This window comes from Lepidochelys kempii, chromosome 10, assembly GCF_965140285.1.
Source record: "Lepidochelys kempii isolate rLepKem1 chromosome 10, rLepKem1.hap1, whole genome shotgun sequence".
Taxonomy (NCBI): Eukaryota; Metazoa; Chordata; order Testudines; family Cheloniidae; genus Lepidochelys; species Lepidochelys kempii.
The window spans coordinates 43,221,496-43,248,330 of record NC_136389.1 but is presented as its reverse complement, the minus strand read 5'-3'; the positions used below and the strand labels follow the sequence as shown (position 1 = coordinate 43,248,330).

General features: G+C 42.2%; 1 protein-coding gene across 2 annotated transcripts in view; it reads left to right on the top strand.

Annotated features, from left to right (window-relative positions):
* ARIH1 (ariadne RBR E3 ubiquitin protein ligase 1) overlaps positions 1 to 26,835 on the top strand; it is a 114,095-nt gene that overhangs the window by 33,111 nt on the left and 54,149 nt on the right. For both annotated transcript variants that reach the window (XM_073363118.2, XM_073363119.2), the window contains exons 2-3: positions 6,833 to 6,900; positions 26,014 to 26,158. In XM_073363118.2, coding sequence (XP_073219219.1) covers positions 6,833 to 6,900; positions 26,014 to 26,158 — 213 coding nt within the window. The remainder of the gene's footprint in view (positions 1 to 6,832; positions 6,901 to 26,013; positions 26,159 to 26,835) is intronic.

Here is a 26,835-nt window from a genome sequence, read left to right as displayed (position 1 = left end):
TTTCCTGCCTTCTGTATCAACAAAACAACCAGCTAAGTTTTAAATCTTGAATCTTTGTGGAAAACAGATAACCCACTTTTTTGGATCTGGTAAGAGCTTGATGTGCTGCCAGTAAATCAAAGAATTATAGACTTTAAGGTCAGAAGGGACCATTATGATCGTCTAGTCTGACCTCCTGCACAATGCAGGACACGGAATCTCACCCACCAACTCCAGTAACAAACGCCTAACTTATGTCTGAGCTACTGAAGTCCTTAAATCGTGTTTTAAAGACTTCAAGGTGCAGAGAATCCTCCAGCAAGTGACCCGTGCCCCATGCTGCAGAGGAAGGCGAAAAACCCCCAGGGCCTCTGCCAATCTGCTCTGGGGGAAAATTCCTTCCCGACCCCAAATATGGCAATCAGCTAAACCCTAAGCATGTGGGCAAGACTCACCAGCCAGACAACCAGGAAAGAATTCTCTGTAGTAACTCAGATCCCACCCCATCTAACATCCCATCACAGGCCATTGGGCATATCTACCGCCAGTAGTCGAAGATCAATTAATTGCCCAAATTAGGCTATCCCATCATATCATCTCCTCCATAAACTTATCAAGCTTTGTCTTAAAGCCAGATATGTCTTTTGACCCCACTGCTTCCCTTGGAAGGCTGTTCCAGAACTTCATTCCTCTGATGGTTAGAAACCTTCATCTAATTTCAAGTCTAAACTTCCTGATGGCCAGTTTATATCCATTTGTTCTTGTGTCCACATTGGTACTGAACTTAAATACTACTTCTCCCTCCATGGTATTTATCCCTCTGATATATTTATAGATAGCAATCATATCTCCTCTCAGCCTTCTTTTAGTTAGGCTAAACAAGCCAAGCTTATTGAGTCTCCTTTCATAAGACAGGTTTTCCATTCCTCAGATCACTCTCTCGTAGCCCTTCTCTATACGTGTTACAGTTTGAATTCATCCTTCTTAAACATGGGAGACCAGAACTGCACTCATCTGGAATAGTGTGGTCTCACTGGTGTCTTGTATAATGGTATTACCAGCTTATCTCTACTGGAAATACCTCGCCTGATGCATCCCAAGACCGCATTAGCTTTTTTCACGGCCATATCACATCAGCGGCTCATAGTCATCCTGTGATCAACCAATACTCTGAGGTCCATCTCCTCCTCTGTTACTTCCAAGTAATGCATCCCCAGTTTATAACAGAAATTCTTGTTGTTAATCCCTAAATGCATGATCTTGCACTTTTCACTATTAGATTTCATTCTGTTACTATTACTCCAGTTTACAAGGTCATCAGGATCTTCCTGTATGATATCCCGGTCCTTCTCAGTATTGGCAATACCTTCCAGCTTTGTGTCATCTGCAAACTTTATTAGCACATTCCCGCTTTTTGTGCCAAGGTCAATAATAAAGATTAAATAAGACTGGTCCCAAAACCTATCCCTCAGGAGCTCCTCTAGTAACCTCCTTCCAGTCTGACAGTTCACCTTTCAGTGTGACCCGTTGTAGTCTCCCCTTTAACTAGTTCCTTATCCACCTTTCAGTTTTCATATTGACCCCCATCTTTTCCAGTTTAGCTAATAATTCTCCATGTGGAACCGTATCAAATGCCTTACTGAAATCTAGGTAAATTAGATCCACTGCTTTTCCTTTGTCTAAAAAATGTTACATCCTCAAAGGAGGAGGTCAGGTTGGTTTGACACGATCTACCTTTTGTAAAGCCATGTTGTATTTTGTCCCAATTACCATTGACCTCAATGTCCTTAACTACTTTCTCCTTCAGAATTTTTTCCAAGACCTTGCATACTACAGATGTCGAACAGGCCTGTAGTTACCTGGATCGCTTTTTTTACCTTTCTTAAAAATAGGAACTATGTTATCAAATCTTTGACTTACACTTTTAATTAATTTGGTAGTTTTAATTAATTTGGTAGCGAAGTAGCTAAGGGAAACTGAACCCCAGCAGGCTTCTAGAAGTGAGCCACTTTCCTGACCACAAACACATTGCAAATTACTGGACCTATAATGTGACATCAGTGTCACAGGTATAATTCTGGTGTAGCATACCCTTCTGTGACATTGAAGTCTTCCACCATCGAAGGAAGAGAGGAAAATAGTTTCCTTTAGTTTCTCTTTATGGTTACATTGCTGAAGATGTCTTGGGGACCCTGACTCAGAGAATTTGATGTAGAAAGCTGCAGTATCTCTTCACTGGGAAAACAGCAGAATACAGAAATGAAACTAATTCGTCTGTCAGTCTATCAAAATACTGTAAAATGTCAAGTCAAACAAAATATTCACCGAAGTGCAATCTGTTTCCAAACCATTTGACTAAAAATTGTTGCTGATCTTCAAAATAGCATAATCACTGGTCTTAAGATGTCTGATGTTTCTGTATCCACCCTGTCCTTCCTGCTTTCCCTCCTGTGCTACACAGTTTATTACAAAAAGGGCCTACCAGTCCACTGCTGCTGTGCCCAATTGATCTCTGAAGTGCTTAATGGGAACTTGCAGAAGAGTGAATTTAGTGGTTCAAGGGCCTGGTGGGCTGCTGCAACAGAGGGAGGGCAGCACTTCAAGGTAATTAAGACCAACTTAACACCTTAGTAGGGAAAAAATACTTTAGGAAAACATTGCTTCCTTGTGCATCCTTCTGGCAAATTCACTGCAACAAGAAATATCGTAGATTACATTTGTAAAAAGCTACATATTTGCTTGTTGGAGATTTGCTTAGAATTCTAGTGCAAGGCAAAGCTAACTCTCTTTGTTTAAATCAGTGTGTTTTGTTTTAATGTGTGATGGTGCTGGGATGATTAGCTGGAGAAACCCATATATGGCATTTGTCCTATATGCTTGGCAGGACTTGCCTGAGACGCTGAAACAAATACTGCCTTATTGAAATAGAAAGGGAGTTTTTCCTAAAGTACAAGTTTTTGTGATTGTAAGTGTTGAAACTGTAACTTGTGACCTAGGTAGTCTGGCGGTAAAATCAGCTCAAATCCCAAAAGGGCACTGTCCCAGGGTGTGGCCCTTTCAAGGGAATTAGGGACCAGTCTTTCTGTCATGGGCTCTGTTAAGGGGAATGAGCCAATCCAGACCCACCCAGGTGACTGGATAACATTTAACTCATTAAGGAACACCTGGGCCTAATAAAGGCTTACAAGGGTTGTCAGAAATCTCCACAATGCAGAGGGGAAGCCCTGGGAAAAGGAACTTTTCAGGGGATCTCTTAGAGAGCTCATCAGAAAAAGGGAACCTAGAAAGGGTACTCCTGCAGTTAGCAGGTTCCAAAAGGGCTACAAGCGACAAAGCCTTAGGAAAGCCTAGTCCCAATAACAGGATCTTGCCAGACAGTAGCAAGAGGCCAAGATCGCTGGGGAACTACATGCTGCTCCAGAGAAGAGCTGCATCAGCTTGACCTCTGCAAGGATCCTGAGTCCACAAAAGGAACTCTTCCCAAGGTTACGGCAGGAGACTTTACTCCAGAAGAGGGTCCCAGGTTTAGGGCATTAGTGGTGAAGAGCCTGGCTAGAGGACTCATGTGGAGAAGACTGACTGATAGTAACTTTCCAGCCCCCCCCAGCTAGCATGCAGGGAGTGAAGGCTTGATTGCATGTCTGTTTGGCCTTTGATTAAATAAACTGCACCGCTGAAGGGGCACCGCTAGCTGTATACAAATCTCACTGAATTTACTGATAGCCCACAAGGGGAAACTAAGGCAGGGACACTAACTGCTCCACACTGGGCTGCTGGGAGAACATAAGAATGGCCATACTGGGTCAGATCAGTGGTCCCTCTAGCCCAGTATCCTGTCTTCTGACAGTGGCCAGTGCTAGATGCTTCAGAGGGAATGAACAGACCAGAGCAATTTGAGTGATCCATCCCATCATCCAGTCCTGGTTTCTGGCAGTCCAGGGTTTAGGGACATGGAGAGCATGGGGTTGCATCCCTGACCATCTTCACTAATAGCTGTTTGTGGATCTATCCTCCATGAACTTATCATATTGTTTTGAATGCTGTTATACTTTTGGCCTTCACAACTTCCCCTGGCAACTAGTTCGACAGGTTGACTGTATTGTGTGAAGAAATACTTCCTTGTGTTGGGTGACCCCTGGTTCTTGTGTTATGTGAAGGGGTAAATAACACTTCCTTAATTGCTTTCTCCACACCAGTCATGGTTTTGTAGACTATCATATCCCTCTTAGTCATCTCTTTTCCAAGCTGAACAGTCACAGGCTTTTAAATCTCTCATATGGAAGATGTTCTGTACCCCTCATCATTTTTGTTGCCCTTCTCTGCACCTTTTCCAATTCTAATATCTCTTTTTGAGATGGGGCGACTAAAACTTCATGCAGTAATCCGTGGTATGCCCATACTTTGATCTATATAGTGGCATTATGATATTTACTGTCGTCTTTATCTATCCCTTTCCTAATGGTTCCTAACGTTCTGTTGGCTTTTTGACTGCTGCTGCACATTGAGTGGATGGATAGTTCTCTGAAAACATGATTTTTTTTTCAAGATATTGACACGTACCAGCTAATTTAGACCCCATCATTTTGTATGTATATTTGCAATTATTTTCCAATGTGTATTACTTTGCATTTATCAACATTGAATTTCATCTGCCATTTGTTGCCTAGTCACCCAGTTTTGTGAAGATCCCTTTGTAACTCTTCGCAGTATGCTTTGTAATTCTGTCATGTGCCAAAGTTGGCAGCTCACTGTTTACCACCTTTTCCAGATCATTTATGAATATGTTAAACAGCACTGGTCCCAGCACAGATCCTTGGGGGACCCTGCTATTTCTGTACTGTGAAAACTGACCATTTATTCTTACCCTTTCTTTCTTAGCTTTTAACCAGTTACTGGTCTGAGAGGACCTTGCCTCTCATCTGATGACTCCTTACTTTGCTTAAGAGCCTTTGGTAAAGGACTTTGTCCAAGGTTTTCTGAAAGTCCAGATACACTATATCCACTGGATTATATTTATTCACAGACCTCAAAGAATTCTAATAGATTGGTGAGACATGATTTCACTTTACAAAGGCCATGTTGACTCTGGTGTGCAGCACAATGCCAGTGTTGACACAGATGCTCTGAGGGCAAGCACTTACGCTGTAACAGTCTCTATTTTAATATTCAGTTTAGTTACTACAGGAAATGTTTATGGTTATATTAGACATAATTATGTGACTATCTACAATCTGTTCAATACTTGCACCACTTCAGTGGCTTTTCCTGTCATTCCCATCCACTGAGTTATGGATCTTAACCCACTTTGATTTTGCTTGCACTAAACGGAAAACATCTGTGGGATGTTAATATAACTGTGTTGTCCAGAGCTTCCTGAAGAAACATGATTGGGTTGTTGTGAGTTTATATACCTAGGGTCATGGAATCATAGAATGTCAGGGTTGGAAGGGACCTCAGGAGGTCATTTAGTCCAACCTCCTGTTTTTGCCCCAGGTCCCAAATGGCCCCCTCAAGGATTGAGCTCACAACCCTGGGTTTATCAGGCCAATGCTCAAACCACTGAGCTATCCCTCCCCCCTCTGAGTTGATCATGTGAGAAGGGAAGTGTAACAAGATGAGTCTTGTCCTTTCTGTAACAGCCAAGGTATGCTTTCAGATGCCTGGTGGATGGTGGATCCTGGTCTGCAGGATATCATTAAATTACAAATCATACGTGATGGGGACCACATCCTTAAAGAAATGGCTCCCAAACCCCTCTTCTGGCCTTCAAACTATCTTCCAACCTTACCAAGTTCATCAGAAATAAGCTCCACATAAATCAGGACCTACCAACTCAAAGTGATACCAGACCCTGCCATAATACATGCAAAGCCTGCAGACATATCTCCACTGCTGTGATGAACAATACCTGCCACAACATACTTTAAGATCCCTGGGTCCTACCCATGCCTATTACAACATGTTGTGTACCTCATACAGTGCACTAAATGCTCCATAACTATGTGGGTGAAATCAAACAATCATGCTCTCAAATGAACAGTCTCAGGAAAATGCTAAAAGACAAAAACACTGTCTCATCTGTGGGTGAACACTTTTTACACACTCCACCTCTAACTTCTCAGTCCTCATCGTCAAAGGAAACCTGCACACCGCCTTCAAAAGACAAGCTTGGGAGCTTTAATTCAAACTTTGCTAGATACTAAAGATCATGGTCTTAACAACACTGGATGTATGGCTTATTACAACAGTCTATAACCCACTATCCCCATTTTTTTGTCCTGTGACTTGCAGGGGTGTTAACAGGCCACTTCACCTTGATTGGTTCCTTAGAATGTGTTAACTCCTCAGGCTAAACACCTTGTTCCACCTTGTATTTAGCTGTGACTCTTGAGTACCTTTCCCAGACCTGAAGAAGAGCTCTGTGTAGCTTGTAAGCTTGTCTTTCACCAACAGAAGTTGATCCAATAAAAGATACTACCTAACCTGCCGTGTCTCTTTAGTGATACGCAGTAGACATGAAGTTTACTGCTGTGGTGACTTATACGGAGCATTGAGTCTACAACAGTTTTTTTTCCATTTTGCTTAAATGAATTTCTTAGGGTAGCACTTACGAAAAATGCTTTTATTCAAACAAATGTTAAGCCTATTTAATTTTTCAAATGTGCTTGTCTACTTGGACTAATAGTTCATCCAGTGTGGAGATAATGTGGACAGTACAACTTGTCAATAAACATTTAGTATCCTTGGCCTCCATGTTTGCTTGTCAAGAGCCTTATTCAGGTCCCTGATCACCAATGGACTGAGATAAGAGTTTACAGTTTGTTGTACATTATTTTGTTTTCTCTTTCTTTAGAATCCGGCAACTATCACCAGAATACTACTTAGCCATTTCAACTGGGATAAAGAGAAGCTGATGGAAAGGTAAGTAGCCACCTTTTTGGTAGACAGACACTTTTCACTTGAAACCCATGAGAAGTGGAGATAAAGTGGAGATTTTCGTATGTGGAAAATCTATTATGTGAGGTAGAGGAAATTTTTCCTTTTTACATAGCAGTGCACACTAGCTATTGTTTTAGCACTGCTAATTTTCAGAAGCTAAAGGGGAAAGTAAATACCCATGAGAAGTATACCTGCTTTTTTTGAGGGGGCATTTGTCGCTTGACTTTTCCATCACCAATTCCCTTCCAGTTTCATGTGTATATGCTCTGGGAATTTTGTATTTCTGCAAGGATTCCAAATGCCCCTAAAATGGGGTGGGCAAACTATCGCCATTTTAAGCCAGCCCATGAGCTCCTGCTGGGGAGTGGGGTCTGCGGCTTGCCCCGCTCCGGCTGGAGAGCTGGGTCAGGGGCTGCACCATGCGGCCCTGCTCTGGACCGTGCGGCTCCTGGAAGCCATGCCATGGCCCCACTCTGGCTCCTAAGCACTCCAGTGGGAGCAGTAGGGGGGTGCCTGCAGATGGGGCAGTGTGCAGAGCTGCCTAGCTGCGCCTCCAGGTAGGAGCCGGAGAAGGGACATGCCACTGTTTCTGGGAGCCGCTTGAGGAAAGCACCACTCAGAGCCTGCACCCCTGAGCCTCTCCCCACGCCCCAACCCTCTGCCCCAGCCCTGATTTCTCCTCCCCCCCCCCCAGTCTCCAAACCCTCGGTCCCAGCCCAGAGCACCCTCCTACACCCCAAACTCCTCATCCTCAGCCCAACCCCAGAGCCCGCACCCACAACCAAAGGCCCCCCCCCAATTTCATGAGCATTCATAGCCCACCATACAATTTCTATTCCCCTATGTGGCCCTCAGGCCAAAAAGTTTGCTGACCTCTTCCCTAAGAGAAGCAAGCACAAACACATTCCTGTTATCTTGCAGATACTTAAATTGGGTGCCTTCTGCATGTTATCCTTGCTTGTTCATCTTTTTTTGTGTCTAACATGTTGAGTCTTGGGTGGCCAGAAATAAACTCTGCATTAATCCTGCAGTGACTAAATTGCTCTTGACTGATACAGGGCATCAGTATATGTGTATGTGCTAGCCTGCCTTGTTTTCATCTTCTGGACACTGATTTTTTTTGTCTTGTCTTTTGGGGTTGTGGTTTGAATCTTGGGTTTTCTATGGAAAAGTATTTTGCTGCCACCTTTTTGATTTCTAGTCAATGTTGCCAGAACAAAATGTTTCTTCTGAAAACACAAATCTTTGTGTTTTCTGGAGTGAAAGAGTGCTTTGCTAGTTTGTGTTGTGGTGGTGTATTTTGCTGTATAACCTCTGAGCCCAACTCCAGCAGCTAGATTGATAACATGGCCAAATATGATAGTCTCTGTAAAAGAATATGGGAGCCAAGAAAATCAGGGTTCTTATACAAGTTGATTAAACATAGGGATATCAGTCTAGAAACACTGGTTAGACGGCCGTGGTGGTTCTTTACCTTGACCTCCATGGCCTCGCTTATCTCCTCCTTGCTGATGTCAGAACTCCACTAATTCAGACAAGAAAAATGTAACTGCAGAGAGTGTGTGTGCATGTGCATTGCAGTACTATGGAGTCTTGTAGGATAACTACTTTTTCTGTCCTGTATTGATTACAGGGGGATCTCTGGCCTATGAAGCTGTTTAGAATATGTAGTAATAGGGTGATCCATGGCCTGTTATATTGGGTACATGTGGAAACCATTTCTTTGGTATATGTTGGGAGCATGTGGTCACTGATCAGTACAGGTTCAGTTAATTGGAGAAGTGATGGTGGTGGATGTCCATTCCATATAATGGAATAAGGCAGGATCTCATGTGGCCCATAATGGGGGTATGAAAGGGGTCTGACTTTAGCTAATTAGTGAGTGGGTTTGCAGTTCAGATGCTCTTATATAGCTTTGCTCCAGGATAGTAGAGGTCTGTAACAGTAGTTGAATCATATATGGTAGTCAAGGCTAAGGGGAAAAAGTTAAGGCTGGTATTAAAACCTTAGCCATTCCCAAAGTTTTGACATTGAGGTTTTCTGAACTACTGGTACAACTTTCTAGATTCCTGACTTTCAAATGTCTTAATATTTTGAGAGCTAATGTTGAAAATAACTGAAGGGTTTTTTGTTTTGGAAGAATGCACTCCTGTTGAAGTCACTTAACTTGCTGACTGCAAGCAGTAACATTTGGATTCTTCTACATAAAGCTGATGTCTCTTTCTGCGGTGTTATTTGTCTGAATTTCCCATGTTGAGTATTTATTTAAGCCAGGTCAAATTCTAATCTGGCTGCTATCCTGGAGTTTTCACTTTGCAATAGTGGAACACGTAAATATGCTTGCTTAAGCATCAACCCTTTTTCTTGGCTTTCTCACTTACCACCTGTATGCTGGCCAGTATAAAGTAGCATCAGTCTGAGAAAGGAACACCACAAGTGAGATTTTAAGGGGACATTGCTGTTAAATTAGGCATTTTTTAAAGAGGATTTTACAAACCCCAACAGAAAGCTTTTAAATACACATGTATACTTACAGCCTCCTTGGGTAAATATCAACCTTGGGTAATGTCATTTATTGTTAAAATGCTTATTTTAACTCCAGGTTTTTCTGCAAAATTTGAAAACTACAACCATAAAACAAGCTCTGTAAAAGTGATCCTTGCCAGCCAATGCTAGTAAACAATATTAACGGCTTGCTAACAATATTTCCTACTACAGCAAGGGTATTAAAACCATTCCTCCCAAGCCACTATTGATGCCGCCAACCCTCTCTTCCCAGAAAAGCCCACAGCAAAGCTTTGTAGCACTCCCCTGAAGCTCAGATGTGTGAAACCAAGGAGCGGGTGGTTGCGAGAAAGTTTGTATTCATTCTTCATAGAGAACACCCAGCTGAACACCTCTTTTTATACCAAGGGACTAGCTTGAGCACTTCTGATGACTTGAGCTGCTGTTGTATAATATAGTGGTGAGGAGATAGTCATTTGAGCATTCAGGGGTTTAAATTTAATTCTGCCTCAGTGAGTTGGTGGCAGAGCTGGAAATGAGCCCAGAGTCCCAAAACCCATCTTCTGCTCTTATCCTTCTATTTCAGTGAGCGGTTTCTATTTAAAAGAATGTGGCCACCTACTTAATATAGATATGGTTAGATATGGTAGTCTTACAAAACCAAATGCATATTTTAAAGTCTTGTTTAGCTTAAATATTCTCTGGCAAGTGTTCACTTGGCATTGTGCTAGTGTAGATGATACTGAAAATGACTAGTGTTTTCCTTGTCTGAGGAGAGTGGAATCCAGAAGTCAGCCAACAAACGGAAAATAAATTGTTAAAATGTTTCCTTAGCACTATACCTTTTTTTAAAGAAAGTAACTTTTGACCACACACTGTCCATTTAAACATCCCCCCTCTGCAGTGTTGGGGAGTCAGACAGAACAATGTTTGTAGCACTTACTGGTTCTTAATATTATCAAAATTGGGTGCCTAATATAAAGCGCATAAATAAGAAGCTTGATTTTTTTTCATAGATACTGAGTACCCACATATCCTGTTGCCTGCCTTCACTGGTATAAAACACTTCCTCTTAAATTATAAGAAGTCAGTAACATGGGTGAAAGCTATCATGATATAGTCTTTTCTCAGAACATGGAGATCTCTCTCTCTCCCTTGGCACATTTTGCAATTGTCATGCACATTTTATATTGAACAGGTTAATTTTTATACCTTTGTGATGACACTTCTGGTGTGGCATTATGTAGAGTCCAAATCATGGTCTGTGAGTTTCTCTTATACTCAGAGCAGATTCTGTATAGTGATATTAGCAAGACATTTAGTCGAGAAACAATTTTATCCAGTCACTAAGCATCCATTGTCCTCCATGTGTGTCTGAAAGCAAAATTTGTGTTTGGAAAGGATCGCTGGAGGATTGAGGCTTGCATGAAAGTAATATTAGATAGCAGCAGTTAATATTTGATGCCCAACATGCTGCACAACTCCAGGAGAACAAAAAATGCTCAAGTATCGCTATTTCCCTCTGTTGATCTCAATGATTTATGTTATTGTCATTGCAGTTGGCAGGATGCTGGTGCTTAAATTTCCCCAAAGCTTGAACATGCCTCTGAATGCATAAACGTTACCAGTTAGTTTGTGACAGGAAAATATCATATAGAGAATAAGGGTGTATATTTTTGGAAAAGACAGAAATGTGCTTGGAACTGAAGTTTTGCTACCTTCCATAATTTACTCTTATGTAGCAGCTCATAGCTGTGGCATCTGAATCCCTTCACTGCTGAGCATATCAGAAAGATGAATCTAGGATTTTTCCATTGAAGTGTCTTCTAAACGTTTACTTTCCATGATCAGATGTGGTAGTCTTCAGCGTATGGAGTAGTATGTTTAGTTGTTTTCTAATATTTCTACTTCTGAAGATGAGTTGGCATGGGATCAAGACTACCAGACACCAGCTCTCAGGATCCTAAACCCTCTTCCTTCCAGCCCTTGGCTCAACCTCTCTTCAAAGTTTTAATGGTCAGCCTGAGTTAGTCCATCTGTACATGTGTGAAGTTTATTAAGTGAACTTTTCATGACTTTTCATATCTTTCTAGCCACTGACCTGACATCCCTTCTTTGAATACTGAAAAAGGGTATACTTGTTACATAGTCTTCAAGCTCAGCACTGGTCTGAAAATGACTGGTAAAATGGTATTGTGTGGGGTGCTATGTTCATGCCTCAATGATTTTTATGGCAAAAGCTTGTGGTTGACAAGGAAAAATCACTGTTTACCCACTATATAAACTCAGCCTGGGATGTGAAAGTCGGGCTCGGTTTTGTCCTCATACATCACCAGCAACGAACATGGTCTTTTTCCCAGGATAGGGAATGTAGGTCCGTTATCTTAAGGCTTGTCTTTAACTTCAGTAGTGCTGCTAGACTCCTCCTGTTCATACACACACATCTCTTGCTTGAGTTAGCTCGTGCTTTCAGCTCCAGCTGTCTGGTCAGTTGGAGGGTGGGTTGAAGTTGAGTGCTGCTGATGCTCAAGTTAGTAATGCAATGGGATGCAACAGCACATCTGCTAACCCGATCACTCTGTGTAGTTCTAGTAGTATTTTTTTAGTGTCTGCTCTCACTTGAGCTAGCTAGGCTAGGCTAGCTTGAATGTAGTAACTCAACCCATCTGTTGCAGTGAAGGCAAACGCTAGTGATATTTTTTCCTCCAGCAGAAAACTGTGTGATTCAGTACTTCATTCTTTATTTAACCCCAAAGCATAGTAGCAAATAGTGTGGTGACAGTAGACTTAGCCTCAGTGCCAGTTAGTGTCTCATACCAGGAGTTTTGAGTCATGACAATGAAAGAAGAATGAATTGTTTGGATTTTCTTCAATTCTCTGTCAAAGGCCAATCTAGTGTCCAGCAGAAAAATCTAGTTAGTTTAATGGGTTTGTGGAAGCTGCCCTCAGAGATTCTACAGTATGTATTAATGATAGCGCTGTCAAATTTGGCCCAACTTTTTTGTAAAGATGAGCTTTTAAAATACCTAGTTCCAGTTGAAGTGCTTCCATGAGATTTACAAATTCCAATGAAAGTACTTTAAACATAAATGCCCCTATTATGTTTGCAACCCAAATATTGTGACGATACATGAGAATACATCACACCTATAAAGGTCATCGGCATGTACTTCTACAGAGCCATAGTCCTTAACACAATTGAGTCCGTTAAGGGCTTCAGGGAAGGCTGACTATAGTATTCAAATCCTTGCTTTGACACTTTATAGAAATGGTTGCCTTGGTTTGCCACCGTAGAAATCAAAATATGATGAAGACAATGATTTTCAACCTCTTCAGTATTAAGGCTTCATGTTACAACAAAGTGTTAGGGTCCTCCATCTAACCATTTAAAAAAAAGGAAGATGGTTGCAATCTGCTTGGACCTGTTTGACAACCTATGGGATAGCCCACAGGCCCATTGCCCGCTCTGATTTATCTTAATCAGTAAGTCACTTGTGCCCTTTCCTTGAATTCCAAGGTGTCAAACAGCTTGAATTTCCAGAGCCTCTGGCAAACGGGTAAATATCTGAAATTGTACAGAATCGGGTCGGGAACGGGGTGTCCTGTTGTGTCGTCTGGTAAGATATCCGAGGAAAGTGACGTGGCTGTAGGGGCACCCAGATGGGATCTCCTGCATCCCCCCATTCTTGGTTGCAGAAAAGTCAGGTTGGGCTGAGGGAAGGGATAATGTATTAACTCCTTACCCACAGTTCCCAAAGAAACCGGAAATCTGGGTGGCTTGATGGTTGATCTTTTAGGGTGGTTCGTAGGTGACTGCGTCAGAACCAGTCTTCTCTGGCCCATAAAAGTAAGGAGCCTCTGGGGGCAGGCATAGTTGACTCAGTGAAAGATGTGTTGGCTGTATGTAATAAGCTGTGGCATTGCATGTTTACTGTACTCTGCACGCAGCAGATAGCAGTTGCGGCCACGATCTCCTCCTATAACCTTGCATCAACTATTGAGATTTTCAGGAGTATGTAGATCTAATTTTTCTAGATTTCAAACCTTTAAAATGTTTTAATGTCTTTGAAGCTTAACCTTAACAAGGAATTCTTGGATTTGTAATATTTGTTTTGGAGGTAATTCCAGTGTCCATGTAATGCATTTTACTTCCAATTATTGATACTCTGAATTTTAACTTCATGTTAATACAGCTATTGTCTGGGAATGTTAAGATTGTCAAAGGCACACATGACAGTTAGGCACTTAATTCCTTTTGAAAGTCATTGGTAGTGGGCACCTACTCTCTCCCCTTAATCACTTGAAATCTGTGTCATTTAAAAAAAAAAAACAACTGTCTGCTGGAACAACTAATACCCATTGAGATAATTTTCCAAATGCCTCTGGCATGTTTCCATATTACAGTAAAACCTCTTTTATCCGGCACTTCACCAACCGGCAAGCTCTATAAACCAGCATTTCTGCTCTGCACTGAAAGTCCAGTTGGTGTGGGACTGGCAGGGGGCTGAGGCATAGGAGGGGCTGCGGGGCATGCTCTGGGAGGGGATAGGGGTTGGGACACAGGAGTGGCTTGGGATGCCAGATTGGGGGGGGGGTACTCACCTCTGGCAGCTCCCCATCCCTGCTGTTGCTGGCGGAGGTGTGGCCAGGAGGCTCTGCAGCCATGCTGCCGCCCCCCCGCCCCGAGCACTGACCACGGCCAATGGGAGCTGTGGTGGACAGTGTCTGCAGACGGAGGCAGCCTGCTCCACCAGGAGCAGCAGGGGCGGGGAGCCACTGAAGGTGAGCAACCCCTCCCTCCCCCCAATCTGGCACCCCGAGCCTACGCCTCAAGGCCCATCTCAGATCCAAACTTCCTCCCAGAGCCTGTTTCCCCTCAGCCCCTCCCATGCCCTTGCCCCGCACCTCTCCCACACTCAAAACCCCTCCCTCTGAGTTAACCAGCATTTTTAATTTACTGGTACTACCCCATTCCCCCAGCATGCCAGTTAAAAAAGCTTTTACGGTACTCGGATCTCCAGTCTAAGTACAGAATTTTGTTACGTGGAAGAAAATATCTTTGAATGTAAAACTTGTCATGTGCAATTGTGATCAGAATGACTGTTTACTAAAGATTAGTTGAAACGGGAACTTGAAAATTCATTCACACTATCATCTGCTAATAACTTCCCTGATTTAATGGGACTTGCTTAATAGCATGTGAGTTCTGAGAGTGAGCCTTGTTGTTACTAAGGGGATCATAGATTCATAGAAGATTAGGGTTGGAAGAGACATCAGGTCGGCATCTGGTCCAACCCCCTGCTCAAAGCAGGACCAACCCCAACTAAATCATCCCAGCCAGGGCTTTGTCAAGCTGGGCCTTAAAAACCTCTAAGGATGGAGATTCCCCACTTCCCGAGGTAACCCATTCTAGTGCTTCACCACCCTCCTAGTGAAGTAGTTTTTCTTAATATAAAATAGTTTTTCCTAATAGTGTCCTTGAACCTCATATAGACTAGACGGGCAACAAGAATGTCTTAGTTAAAAGATGGACTCCCTAATGCCTGTACTCCCCAGCGAGCATAATTCTATCAAGTGTGAAGAATGGACTTGATTTAAATTCTCTAGTTCTAAAACTAGATATTAAAACCATGATTCAGTGCTGGATAGCTGATATCCTACATACTCATAAGTGGGAATTCATTTACTATATTTATGGACGCTTACCCAAATTAGAATTCATATAATTCCGTTGCACAGGAATCTGGCTCTGATAGTTGTTAATGCAAAAACTTAAAAATACAACATTGTAATAAACAGCATTACAGCTTTGTAAGAAACACTCAATTGGAGACACTACATAGGACTCAAGTTACTACTTCATGTCAGACTGTTTCTACTCAGATTTTCAGAGCTTGAGAAATGACTAAATGCCCTAGCCTGAAGGTCTTTCATACAAATTTGTCTGATACGTTGCTATTTACAGTGGAATGTAAATTGTGCTGTTCTTCCGGGATTGACATTATCTTCTGTTCTAGTTATGTTTCTGCAACAAGCAAAAATGTCATTAAAACAAATGGATATCACTGAATGCGTACAGGGAGCAGATCTCTTTCAGTAAGCAGGTGCTATTTTTACATAGTCACTTTCCAGAGTGAGAGACTCACAAATACAGTAATCCTATACTAGGAAAATGTGGTTTTCAAAAACGCTGACCTGGATTAGGGGGGAGGGATAGCTCAGTGGTTTGAGCATTGGCCTGCTAAACCCAGGGTTGTGAGTTCAATCCTTGAGGGGGCCATTTAGGGATCTGGGTCAAAAATTGGGGATTGGTCCTGCTTTGAGCAGGGGGTTGGACTAGATGACCTCCTGAGGTCCCTTCCAACTCTGATATTCTGTGTGATATCCAAACTGTCTACCAAATCCTTTTATAGTGATAAACACCCATTTTTTCATGGTTTGTGTATATAAAAACATCTTCTGCATTTTCCACAGTATGCATCTGATGAAGTGAGCTGTAGCTCACGAAAGCTTATGCTCAAATAAATTGGTTAATCTCTAAGGTGCCACAAGTACTCCTTTTTACCAAATCCTTGTAACTAATTGCCGTGTCATACATCTTCATTGTCTGTTTGCATATTTCTGTAATTCTCTTCACGCAGCATCCAAGAGTATTTAAATAGTCACATCAGTTTCTTCAAAATGATGTGGCTAAAAGTCTTGCAGCAGGAAATAGGTGGAATAAAAATTTCATTTATTTTGAGCCTTCCAGATCCCAGCATAGCTGAGAGTGAGCTGAACTGTACTACTTGTGCATCAGAATTGTTTACAAAGCTCCAATTAAAGGGGTAGTTACTCACCCAAATCCTCTGAAACCTAATGGGGTGCACAACTGTCAGAGCAAATTCTGGCCTACAGAATCTCCCTTCTGTCAATCCCACCAGTGCATGATTTTGACTCCGGTAGGCTCCTTTTGGCAGTACTAAATCCCTGACCCTTTTTTTGAGGATCATGTATTACCAAAATGCTTGAAACTGATTTGAAGAAAGTTGAACATGTGACTTGTACTTGGAGGTATCTCAGTACTTCCAAATCTGCTCTGAAATTTGCCAAGGAATTCCAGTTTACTTGTGTGTCTGAGTGAGCTTTATCCCCAACCTTTAGTGTAGTATGACGTGTTGAGGATCATTTTTAAACTTTTCACATTGTAACTGTGTAGTAACTGCTGTTGGCAAAAATTGAAAGGAAGGAGGGAGGGGAAATAGTTGCTCTGAAATTGTTACTAATTTGCCAGTTAGAGGAGGAAGACAACCACAGGTGAAAAGTAGTGGCTAGTGGTGAAAAGATGATGATCAATGGGACACAGTAATACCAAGGTACAAAACATATACAAATGACAGAGTAGGTCATACTGCTGGAGGAGTGGCACTACATATGAAAGAAAACAGTCAAATATAATAATAACCTTTAAATAAATCAAACTGTACCATTGAATCTCTATGAATAGAAATTCCATACTTGAATAATAATACAGCAGTAGGAATATATTATGAACTACATGACCAGAATGGTGATGGTGACTGTGAAAAGCTAAAGTAGATTAGAGAGGCTACGAAAACTGAAACCCCAGTAATAACAGGGTAGAGGTTTTCAGTTATCCCCATATTGACTGGGAACATGTCACTTCGAGATGGGATACAGAGATAAAATTTCTAGACACCATTAATGCCTACTTCTTGGACTAGCTAGTCCTGGAATCCACAAGGGGAGAGGCAATTCATGATTGAATGCTAAATGGCACACAGGCTCTGGTCCAAGAGGTGAATATAACTGAACAGTTCAGTAATAAAGGATTTAATTTGGTCACGAAGGTGATGGAATCCATGACTTTAACAAACCTCTGACTTCCACATCATCCCCGGGTGGCGGGGCTCAGGCTGCAGGGCTGTGAACTTTAATAAAAATCCCTGTGCCAAATCTTAACCCTAGTGATCATAATGAAATTAAATTTTATATCCTTGTGGGGGGGGGAATACCCATGAAACCCACCCAATAATATTTCCCTTAAAGGGACCTACACAAAAATGAAGAAAGTTGAACAGAAAAGGAACGGTTACAAGAGTGAAATGCCTGCCAGTGGCATAGTAACATTTTTAAAATACCATAATAGAGGCTCAAACTTAATGTATATCCCAAATAATAACAGTAATAAAAACAGAGGGCCAAAAATGCCACTACGACTAAACAGAGTAAAAGAGGTAGTTAGAGACAGATATCCATTAAAAATCAGATTGCACTGAGGAGAATATTAAGAAGCATAAATTCTGGCAAGTAGAGTATAAAAATGTAATTAGGCAGGCCAAAAGAGAATTCAAAGAGCAACTAGCAAAAGAAACAAAAACTAACAGCAAAAATGTTAAGTACATCAGAAGCAGGAAGCCTGCCAAACAATTAGTGGGGCCACTGAACAATCGAGGTACTAAAGGAGCACTCAAGGAATACAAGGTTATTGCAGAGAAGCTAAATGAACTATCTGCACTAGTCTTCACTGAAGAGGATGTGAGGGAGATTCTCACACCTGAGCCATTCTTTTTAGGTGACAAATCTGAGGAAACCATCCCAGCTTGAGGTTTTGGAACAAAGTGATCAATTGAACGGTTACTGAGTTCTGAAAGAACTCAAATATGGAATAACCGAACTACTAACTGTGGTATGTAACCTACCATTTTAATCCGCCGCTGTACCAGATAATGGGAGGATAATAAATATGACAGTTTTTTTTTTTAAAGTTCCAGGAACTCTCATGACAATTATGGGTTAGTAAACCTAGCTTCAGTAGCAGGCAAATTGGTTGAAACTATGGTAAAGAACACAATTATCAGACACATATATGAACATGATATGTTGGGGGGGGGGCGGAAGAGTCAGCACGGCTTTTGTAAATGGAAATCATGCCTCACCAGTCTATTAGAATTCTTTGAAGATGTCAACAAGCATGTGGACAAGGCTGAGCCAGTGGATATAGTGTACTTGGACTTTCAGAAAGCCTTTGACAAGGTCTCTCACCAAAGGCTGTTAAGCAAAGTAAGAATTCATGGGATAAGCGGGAAGGTTCTCTAATTGATCAGTAACTCATTAAAGGCTAGGAAACAAAAGGTAGGAATGAATGGTCCATTTTCACAGTGGAGAGAGGTTAAACAGTGATGTCCCCCAGGGACTGTGAAAAATTACAACGGGATCTCACAAAACTGGGTGGCTGGGCAACAAAATGGCAGATGAAATTCATTGTTGATAATTGCAAAATCTGCGTTGTAAATCTAGTTGGGAATATTTTTTCCAAAGTGATGGGGTCTAAATTAGCTGTTACCATTCAAGAAAGAGATCTTACAGTCACTGTGGCTAGTTCTCTGAAAACATCCATTCAGTGTGCAGCAGCAGTGGAAAAAAGCTAACAATCTTAGGAACAATTAGGAAAGGGATGTATAATAAGACAGAAAATATAATCCATGGTATGCACACACCTCGACTACTGTGTGCATTTCTGGTCGCCCCATCTCAAAAAAGATATATTAGAAATGGAAAAGGTGCAGAGAAGGGCAACAAAAATGACTGAGGGTACGGAACAGCTTCCATATGAGGAGAGATTAAAAAGACTGGGACTGTTCATCTTGGAAAAAGAGAATATTAAGGGAGAAGATGATAGAGGTCTATCAAATCATAAATGATGTGGAGGTGTTAATAAATGATAAGGAAGTGTTATTTACCCCTTCACATAACACACGAAACAGGGGTCACTCAGTGAAATTAATAGGCAGCAGATTTAAAACCAACATAAAGTACTACTTCACTGCGTGTTGTATGAAGCTGTTGAACTTATTGTTGGGGGATGTGAAGGCCCAAAGTATAACTGGGTTCATAAAACATGTTCATCTATGTGTCTGATAATTCTGTTTTTTACCATAGTTTCAGCCAATTTGCATGGTACTGAAGTTAGGTTTACTGGCCTGAATTGCCATGAGAGTCCCTGGAGCCTTTTTTTGTTTTAATTCAGTGTCATATAAACTATCCACCCGTCATCTGGTACAGAGGCTGATTAAAGTGATAGGTTACATACCACAGTTTCATCACACCCAATGAAGTGAGCTGTAGCTCACGAAAGCTTATGCTCAAATAAATTTGTTAGTCTCTAAGGTGCCACAAGTACTCCTTTTCTTTAAACCACAGTTAGTAGTTCTGCAGTTTCATATCTGAGTTCCTTCAGAACTCAGGTGAATACCATTTGGTCCTGGTGACTTATTACTGTATAATTTGAGTTTGTTCCAGAACCTCAATCTGGGACAGTTCCTCTGATTTGTCACCTAAAAAGAATGGCATAGGTGTGGGAATCTTCCTCACTTCCTTTGTAATGAAGATGGATGCAAAGTATTCATTTAATTTCTCCACAATGGCCTAGGCTTCTTTGTGTGTTCCTTTAGCACCTTGATTGTCCAGTGGCTCCATTGATTATTTGGTAAGCTTCCTGCTTCTGATGTACATGAAATTTTTTTTGCTGTTTTTTGTCTTTCGCTAGTTGCTCTTTGAATTCTTTTGGCCTGCCTAATACTTGACTTGCTAGTTGACTTGACATTGATAAAATAAACAAATATAATGGGTATGCAATGAGTTTTTATTTATTAAAGCATTCTAGATTTTTTGGCTCCATATCTTTACTATATTTGAAGAGAATTACAAGCTGTGTGGTCTCTCAACTAACATCAAAGAACCATGCCAACGCCCAATCTATTCTGTTCCCAAATTTACCACTTCCTACAGAATTCAGAAATTTTACATTGAGCTCTAATGCCTACGCTGTGTTTATCTGAGTCTGCAAACTGCTGCAAACAACTGCTGTAACAGATGTGAATTGTCCCCATTATCTTAATGGTATGTTAACTCATAACCCTAATGACATTTGAAATGTCAGCATGATTTAAATTGCTGGCTGGTGTGGAGTAATGCCAAATTAATATGCTCATTTGTTGGGTGCAATGGAGGATATTGACATTGGAATAGTGGGGTAACAGTTGGCTGTTGGGATGGGGAAACTAGAAGTTCAGGTCTCCAGCCTGCCCTTAAAGGAGAGTGGGGGAGAGAGACATCCCCATCCTACTCCTAAAAGCCTCAATACCTTCTTGTGAGGGGACAGATCCCTAAAATATCTCCAGCACTTCCCCAGGGATCAAAAGCCTGTTCTCCAACACCACTGCTGGAATGCCATCTCACACAAGTGTAATTCATTAAAACTCCATTCTTAAATTTACCTGAATCTGTGGCACCACAGTGCTACAAATCAGAGTCCTTGCTGCAACATTTATGACCAGCTTGTAGGTAGGGTCCTCTGTAGTTTGCCTCAGGTACTCTACACGCTGAGAAAATAGCTTAGCTGTATTGTATTGTTATAGGTGATACTACATTGGGGACATGGAATAAATGAGCCCTAAGAGGACGCTTCTGACTTAGTTTTCTGAACAGTTTTCAAGAACATAAAAGGTTGTTACAAGGAGGAGGGAGAAAAATTATTGTTCTTAACCTCTGAGGATAGGACAAAAAGCAATGGGTTTAAATTGCAGCAAGGGCTGTTTAGGTTGGATATTAGGAAAAAATTCCTAACTGTCAGAGTGGTTAAGCACTGGAATAAATTGCCTAGGGAGGTTGTGGAATCTCCATCATTGGGGATTTTTAAGAGAGTTGGACAAACACCTGTCAGGGATGGTGTAGATCAGAGGCGGGCAAACTTTTTGGCCTGAGGGCTGCATAGGGTTTTGAAATTGTATGGAGGGCCGGTTAGGGGAGTCTGTGCCTCCCCAAACAGCCAGGCATGGTCTGCCCCTGACACCCCCCCGCCACTCTTCTCACCCCGACGGCCCCACTGGGACTTCTGCCCCATCCAATCCCCCATTCCTTGATGGCCCCCTGGGGACCCCTGCCCTATCCACCCCTCCACTCTTGGTCCCCTGGACCCCCCCCTTGCCCCATCCAATCCCTCCCCTTCCTGACTGCCCACCCTGGAACCCCTGCCCCATCCAACCACCCCTTCTCCCTGTCCCCTGACTGCCCACACCGGGACCCCTGTCCCCATTCAACCCACCATTCCCTGACCCTCACCCCAAACTCCCCTGCTCTCTATCCAGCCCCGCCCTGCTCCCCGCCCCCTTACCACTCTGCCTGGAGCACTGGTGGCTGGCAGCACAGCCTCACCAGGACAGGCAGCTATGCCACATACCACAGCGGGTCAGGCCAGCCTCTGCAGCCCTGCTGCCCAGAGCACAGCAGCGTGGCTGCGGGGGTTGGGGGACAGCTTTCTGGGCCAGGAGCTCAGGGGCTGGGCCGGGCAGGACAGTCCCGCGGGCTGTAGGTTGCCCACCTCTGATCTAGATAATACTTGAGTGCAAGGGACTGGACTAGATGACCTCTTGAGGTCCCTTCCAATTCTATGATTATACCATAAGAAGTTTGCTCATGTCCTTAGTATCTCTTCCTTTGTGAATGTTTTGACATCCCTTTTGGGCTCATTGAATCAATTTTGGTTCTCATTTTACATCCTTTCTTTGTAATTAGAACTTGCAAATGATTCTGGTGCACAAGAAGCAGAATTCCTACCCTTAATGGTGGTAGAGAATAGAATTTCATTTACAAACTATTAATAGGCTTTTAATTTGGTGTGTAAAGCCTTTTAATACATGTACAGCTCGAGGAGAATTGCTGAAAACTCCTGGGCTCTAGAACAATTGAAGCAGCGTTAGCCCCACTTGACAGGAAGGAGAGGTTAGCTAGTTACTCTTCCGGCTGTCGTGAGAAGATTTTGTGTGAGAAGGCTGTTTCTTTGCAGCAAGAACCTTGGACTGCCCAGTGAGAGGAGGCTTTGTAGTTCCCACTAGAGACCAGCATTCTGGTGCCTTGATTTGGGGCAAATTAAATAATGTGGTTTTTAAAGATTTTCTTTAACCATGACTGGTTCTCCACACACCTAGCTACATGGACAAATGTCTGCTGGGAATAGAATTAAGACAATCAAATCCAGTTCTACTGAATCACTATCCAATTTGTTAGTCTCTAAGGTGCCACAAGTCCTCCTTTTCTTTTTGCGGATACAGACTAACACGGCTGCTACTCTGAAACCTATCGGATGGTGGTAACTTTAGGGCAATCGCCACCTGGATTAGATTTAACTGTCTAACTTTTTTTGGGGGGGAAGAGCTGTCACAACAAATTGCCCTTCTTGTTCCCCCATGTTGAGCCATTTGCAATGAAATGAGTTTATCTGTCTGGCTTGGTGAGTCACCTGGAACTGCCACAGCCTCATGGAAGAACTTGTGATGTTTTGATGTGTTTTCAAAGTCAAATCCTCTTGCTGCTCTGTAATTCACAGAGAAGGGAATGATTATCTTCCTGAACTCTTCTGCCAAAGTGCTCTTCAACTTGCCAGCCTTGTGATGGAGGAGGCGGGGCGGGTAGCAGTGGCTGTGAGACTTGGTAGTAAAGTGGTGCTTTTTTTAAAAGGGAAGCGGGGTGGGGAATGAAGATGAAGAATGAATAATGGCAAACTGAAAATCACTCGTGGAAAATTTTTTCTCCTTTTGTTTTATTAGTGTATTTTAACCTGTCCCGAGCATGGAAGTCTCTCTGCTTGGGACACCACTTAACTAATAAAACACTTCATATTAGAATGTTGATGATGATTAGATACTCCTGAGGGACATTGTGCCAAAAATAATAATAAAAATAAAAATCTGCGCACAATACTTTAAAATTCTGCAAATGTTATTTGTCATAATCATGCCAATTTCAATTATTTTAGTAATTTATTTCCAAATACCTGTCAGCAAGTGTGTGTGTCTGTAACAGTACAGACACACACAAATTCCCCCAGTAGTAGAGAGTTAAAGAAACCTCTATGACAACCCAGTTCCTGTTTCTCTGCCCCCTTCTCCCCCCGAGTCCAGTTGGGGGGCCAGATAACCTCCCCCCCCGAGGCCACCTGTGGGCCCCCCCAGCCAATACACCTGAACCCCCTCCTCTCCAAAGCCCAACCATGAGGACCCCTAGCCCAGATACTTACACCAATTCCCTCATGCTCCCAGAGTCCAAGGATCTAGAAGGAGAAATAGCTTGATGCTCGGTCCCAGGCTTGGACTGATTTTCCTGCACACCGTCCTCTTTCCCTCAGGGCATGCTGGGAACTGCAGCTGCCAGGAAGCTGGGCTCTGCCGAGTCCAGTCGTGGTGGGGGAAAGGAAATTCTGCATGCACGTTAATTTTGGCGAAATTGTGCAGTGGCACAGAATTCCCCCAGGAATAATTTAGAGAGGAAAGAGGGTGTAGTTAGGGTGCTGACCTACAACTTGGGAGACCTAGTTCATTTTCTGGTCCATCACAGGCAACTTACTTAGTGTTTGTGCCTCTTTTATCCATACCTCAGAGGTGTTGGGAGAATAAAATAATTAGACTGTAAGGCATTCTGATAGTAGAATAATGGGGGGCTATATAAATGCCATAGTTCATTTGTCACAGTATTGATTTGAAGGCTTGAGAGACTTTCAACATTTGTCTCAAACTTAGCTCCCTGTAGAATTTTTTAGGAAGAATTCTGCTTCTTGTGCCCCAGAATTGTTTACAAGTTCTAATTACAGGGCCAGTTTCACTTAGGGAAACCCTCTGAAGGTAGTGAATTGCACAGGGGATTCTAAATTCTGAGCCAGATGCACTTGCTTTATTATATCAAGTAGCTCTCCGCTTCCCTGAGTTGATCTGATGGTGGTACTGTGACAGAGTAGGGTGCTGCAATCTGCCATCAGAAGTAAGCACAGTAACTTCCACAGTGGTATTAAATATCTAATATTTATCTGGAAAATTTAAATTGCAGTACAATCCTAAAATAGGAAAAGAGAACCTTTGCCTAATTCGTAACTAGCACTGGTCAGAACATTTATCAGATTTTGGCAAACAAATAACTTTGACAGGTTTGATATTTTTCTACCGGCTCTACCCACAGTTTCTTTACTTGCTGCAAACCTGAATGCCGGGTTAGGTCAGTGATGCAGGGAAATGGAGCGTACAAACTCTGCCTGAGACCTTGGGATGGATTTTGTCAGTAAAAGCTAAAGAGAAGTTACATGCTTGGGGCAGATCTACGTTACAAACTTGCATCAGGTAGCTGCAGCGCTTATGGTGAAGGCTGTCTAAGCCAACGGGAGACAGCTCTCCCATTAGCTTAACTCCACCTCCACAAAAGGCGGTAGGTATGTCAATTGAAGAAGCTCTTCTGCTGACGTAGTGTTGTCTACACGGCGCAGATGGGGTTTAAGGTCAGTATAACTGTTACTCAAGGTGTGTGTTTTCACCTCCCTGAGCAACGTAGTTACACTGAGGTAAATGTGTAGCGTAGACCTGGCGTTGGTCTCTTTTGTTTTCTTGTCTGAGTAAGGCCTGTTCCTTTGAATAAGGACATGATTACTGTTCTGGAGCTTTCCTGTGGATGAGGCTGGAGCTCACAGACAAAATAAACCAGATAACCTTTCCTCTGTCTCAGTCTTATTTACCTGGCGCAAAAGGCTCCAAGGGTGTTACAAACTAGTGTAAAGAAATTGAATTGTATGAAGAACTCTTCCTGTTCCCCCTTTAACTTAAGCTTCTTTTGATCAAAGGGCACTGGAATATACATTCACTTGGACTTTCTCTGTGGTTTCATCTGTGGCTTTCTACGCTAATTGCCAATTAGGCTTTCAGCTGTGAGGATGGAAACTGCTGTCTGTGGGACTGAAGCACTCTAATCAAATTGTCCTGTCAACTTGTTTGCCTGTCTCATTCTCATTGCCCTATACAATATCAATTTTAAAAAAACAACTTGCTTTTTTTAAATAGCAGGTGACTGTCAGAAAACCTAACCAGCGTTTTGACTCCAAAACACATCATCACTTCTACTTTACTGGACATGAATCAAATTGTCCTGTGCAGTTTTATTGAAGGATGCCTTTGTTCCTGTTTCCCAATTCAGGCAATACCTAGTTGTCACTCAAATTCATAATCACACAATCTAAGTTTTACCTTGTTATAGGAAGTGAAGGTTAAACATATGCTTGGTCTTCATCTCCCTCAGATTTGTGTACTAACTTGGCTGGAATGCACACGAGGACTTGGCAGTGCCCTGTGACACACCCATACGTTTCCACGGGAAATGGACTCAGGACCCCAAATCTCCTTTAAGTTATACATTTGCTAGTTTCCTAAGTCTTTATAGTACAGTCCTGACCAGTGTTCAAATGAAGGGTTATTGTCTGGACCTATTCTTTTTAAAAATAATAGGGCTTTGAACAGTGTTTTCCTGAAACTCTGGACATAACTGTAAATTTAATACAATTTACTCAAAAGCACAACCTGATCAAAGACACTAACACAGAGTTTGAATTGAAATTGTCCTCGGGTACAAGCAAAATTCTTTAATTAATCGAAAATTAGGGTCTACATTCTTTGAAAAGAAAGAATTATTAGATAATTATTGCCTCTGTTTTATTTCTGTTCATATTTTTAAGTGTGGTGGTTACATTCTCATCCCCTTCCTGTGTGCATCATGCAGGTATTTTGATGGCAACCTGGAGAAGCTTTTTGCTGAGTGTCATGTAATTAACCCAAGTAAAAAGTCTCGAACACGTCAGATGAACACAAGATCATCAGCCCAGGACATGCCTTGTCAGATCTGCTATCTGAACTACCCCAACTCGGTGAGTACCTGGCAGCTCAAGGCACAGGGCAATTGTTTATAGCTCAATGAAGTCTCTCTTCTTAAACTGAAGAATTGCCTTTAGTCAGAGTGAAAACTTAATTGCATGTTTTATGGGCAAATTGATTACTTTAAATATGTTACCACTTAAAACCTGTGTAAGCACTGAGAAATAGGAAAGCTGCTCCAAACAAAAAATTGCCTTTTCAAAGGGACATTGAAGTCACTAGAGCAGGGTTTCTCAACTTCATTGCACCGCGACCCCCTTCTGACAACAAAAATTACTTTGAGACCCTAGGAAGGGGGACCAAAGCCTGAGGCGTGCCCTCCTCCCCCTGACCCTAGGGGGTGCAGAAGCTTGAGAGCTTCAGCCCTGGATGGTGGGACTTGGACTTTGGCTTCATTCTCAAGCCCCAGCAAATTTAACAGCCCTGGCAACCCCATTAAAACAGGTTGTGACCCACTTTGGGGTCCCAACCCACAGTTTGAGAACCACTGCACTAGGGGTTGAAACTTCTAATCTGTTGTAGGCCCCAGTATCCTATAGCAGCACATTAAATCCAATTGATATGGCAGGGACTATGGAATTATGTAATCCTCCTCCCCCCTTTCTCCCCAGGAATCTTCTACTTTTAATTCCTGCTCTTCAGTTCAGTACAGAATGTTTAAAACCCAATT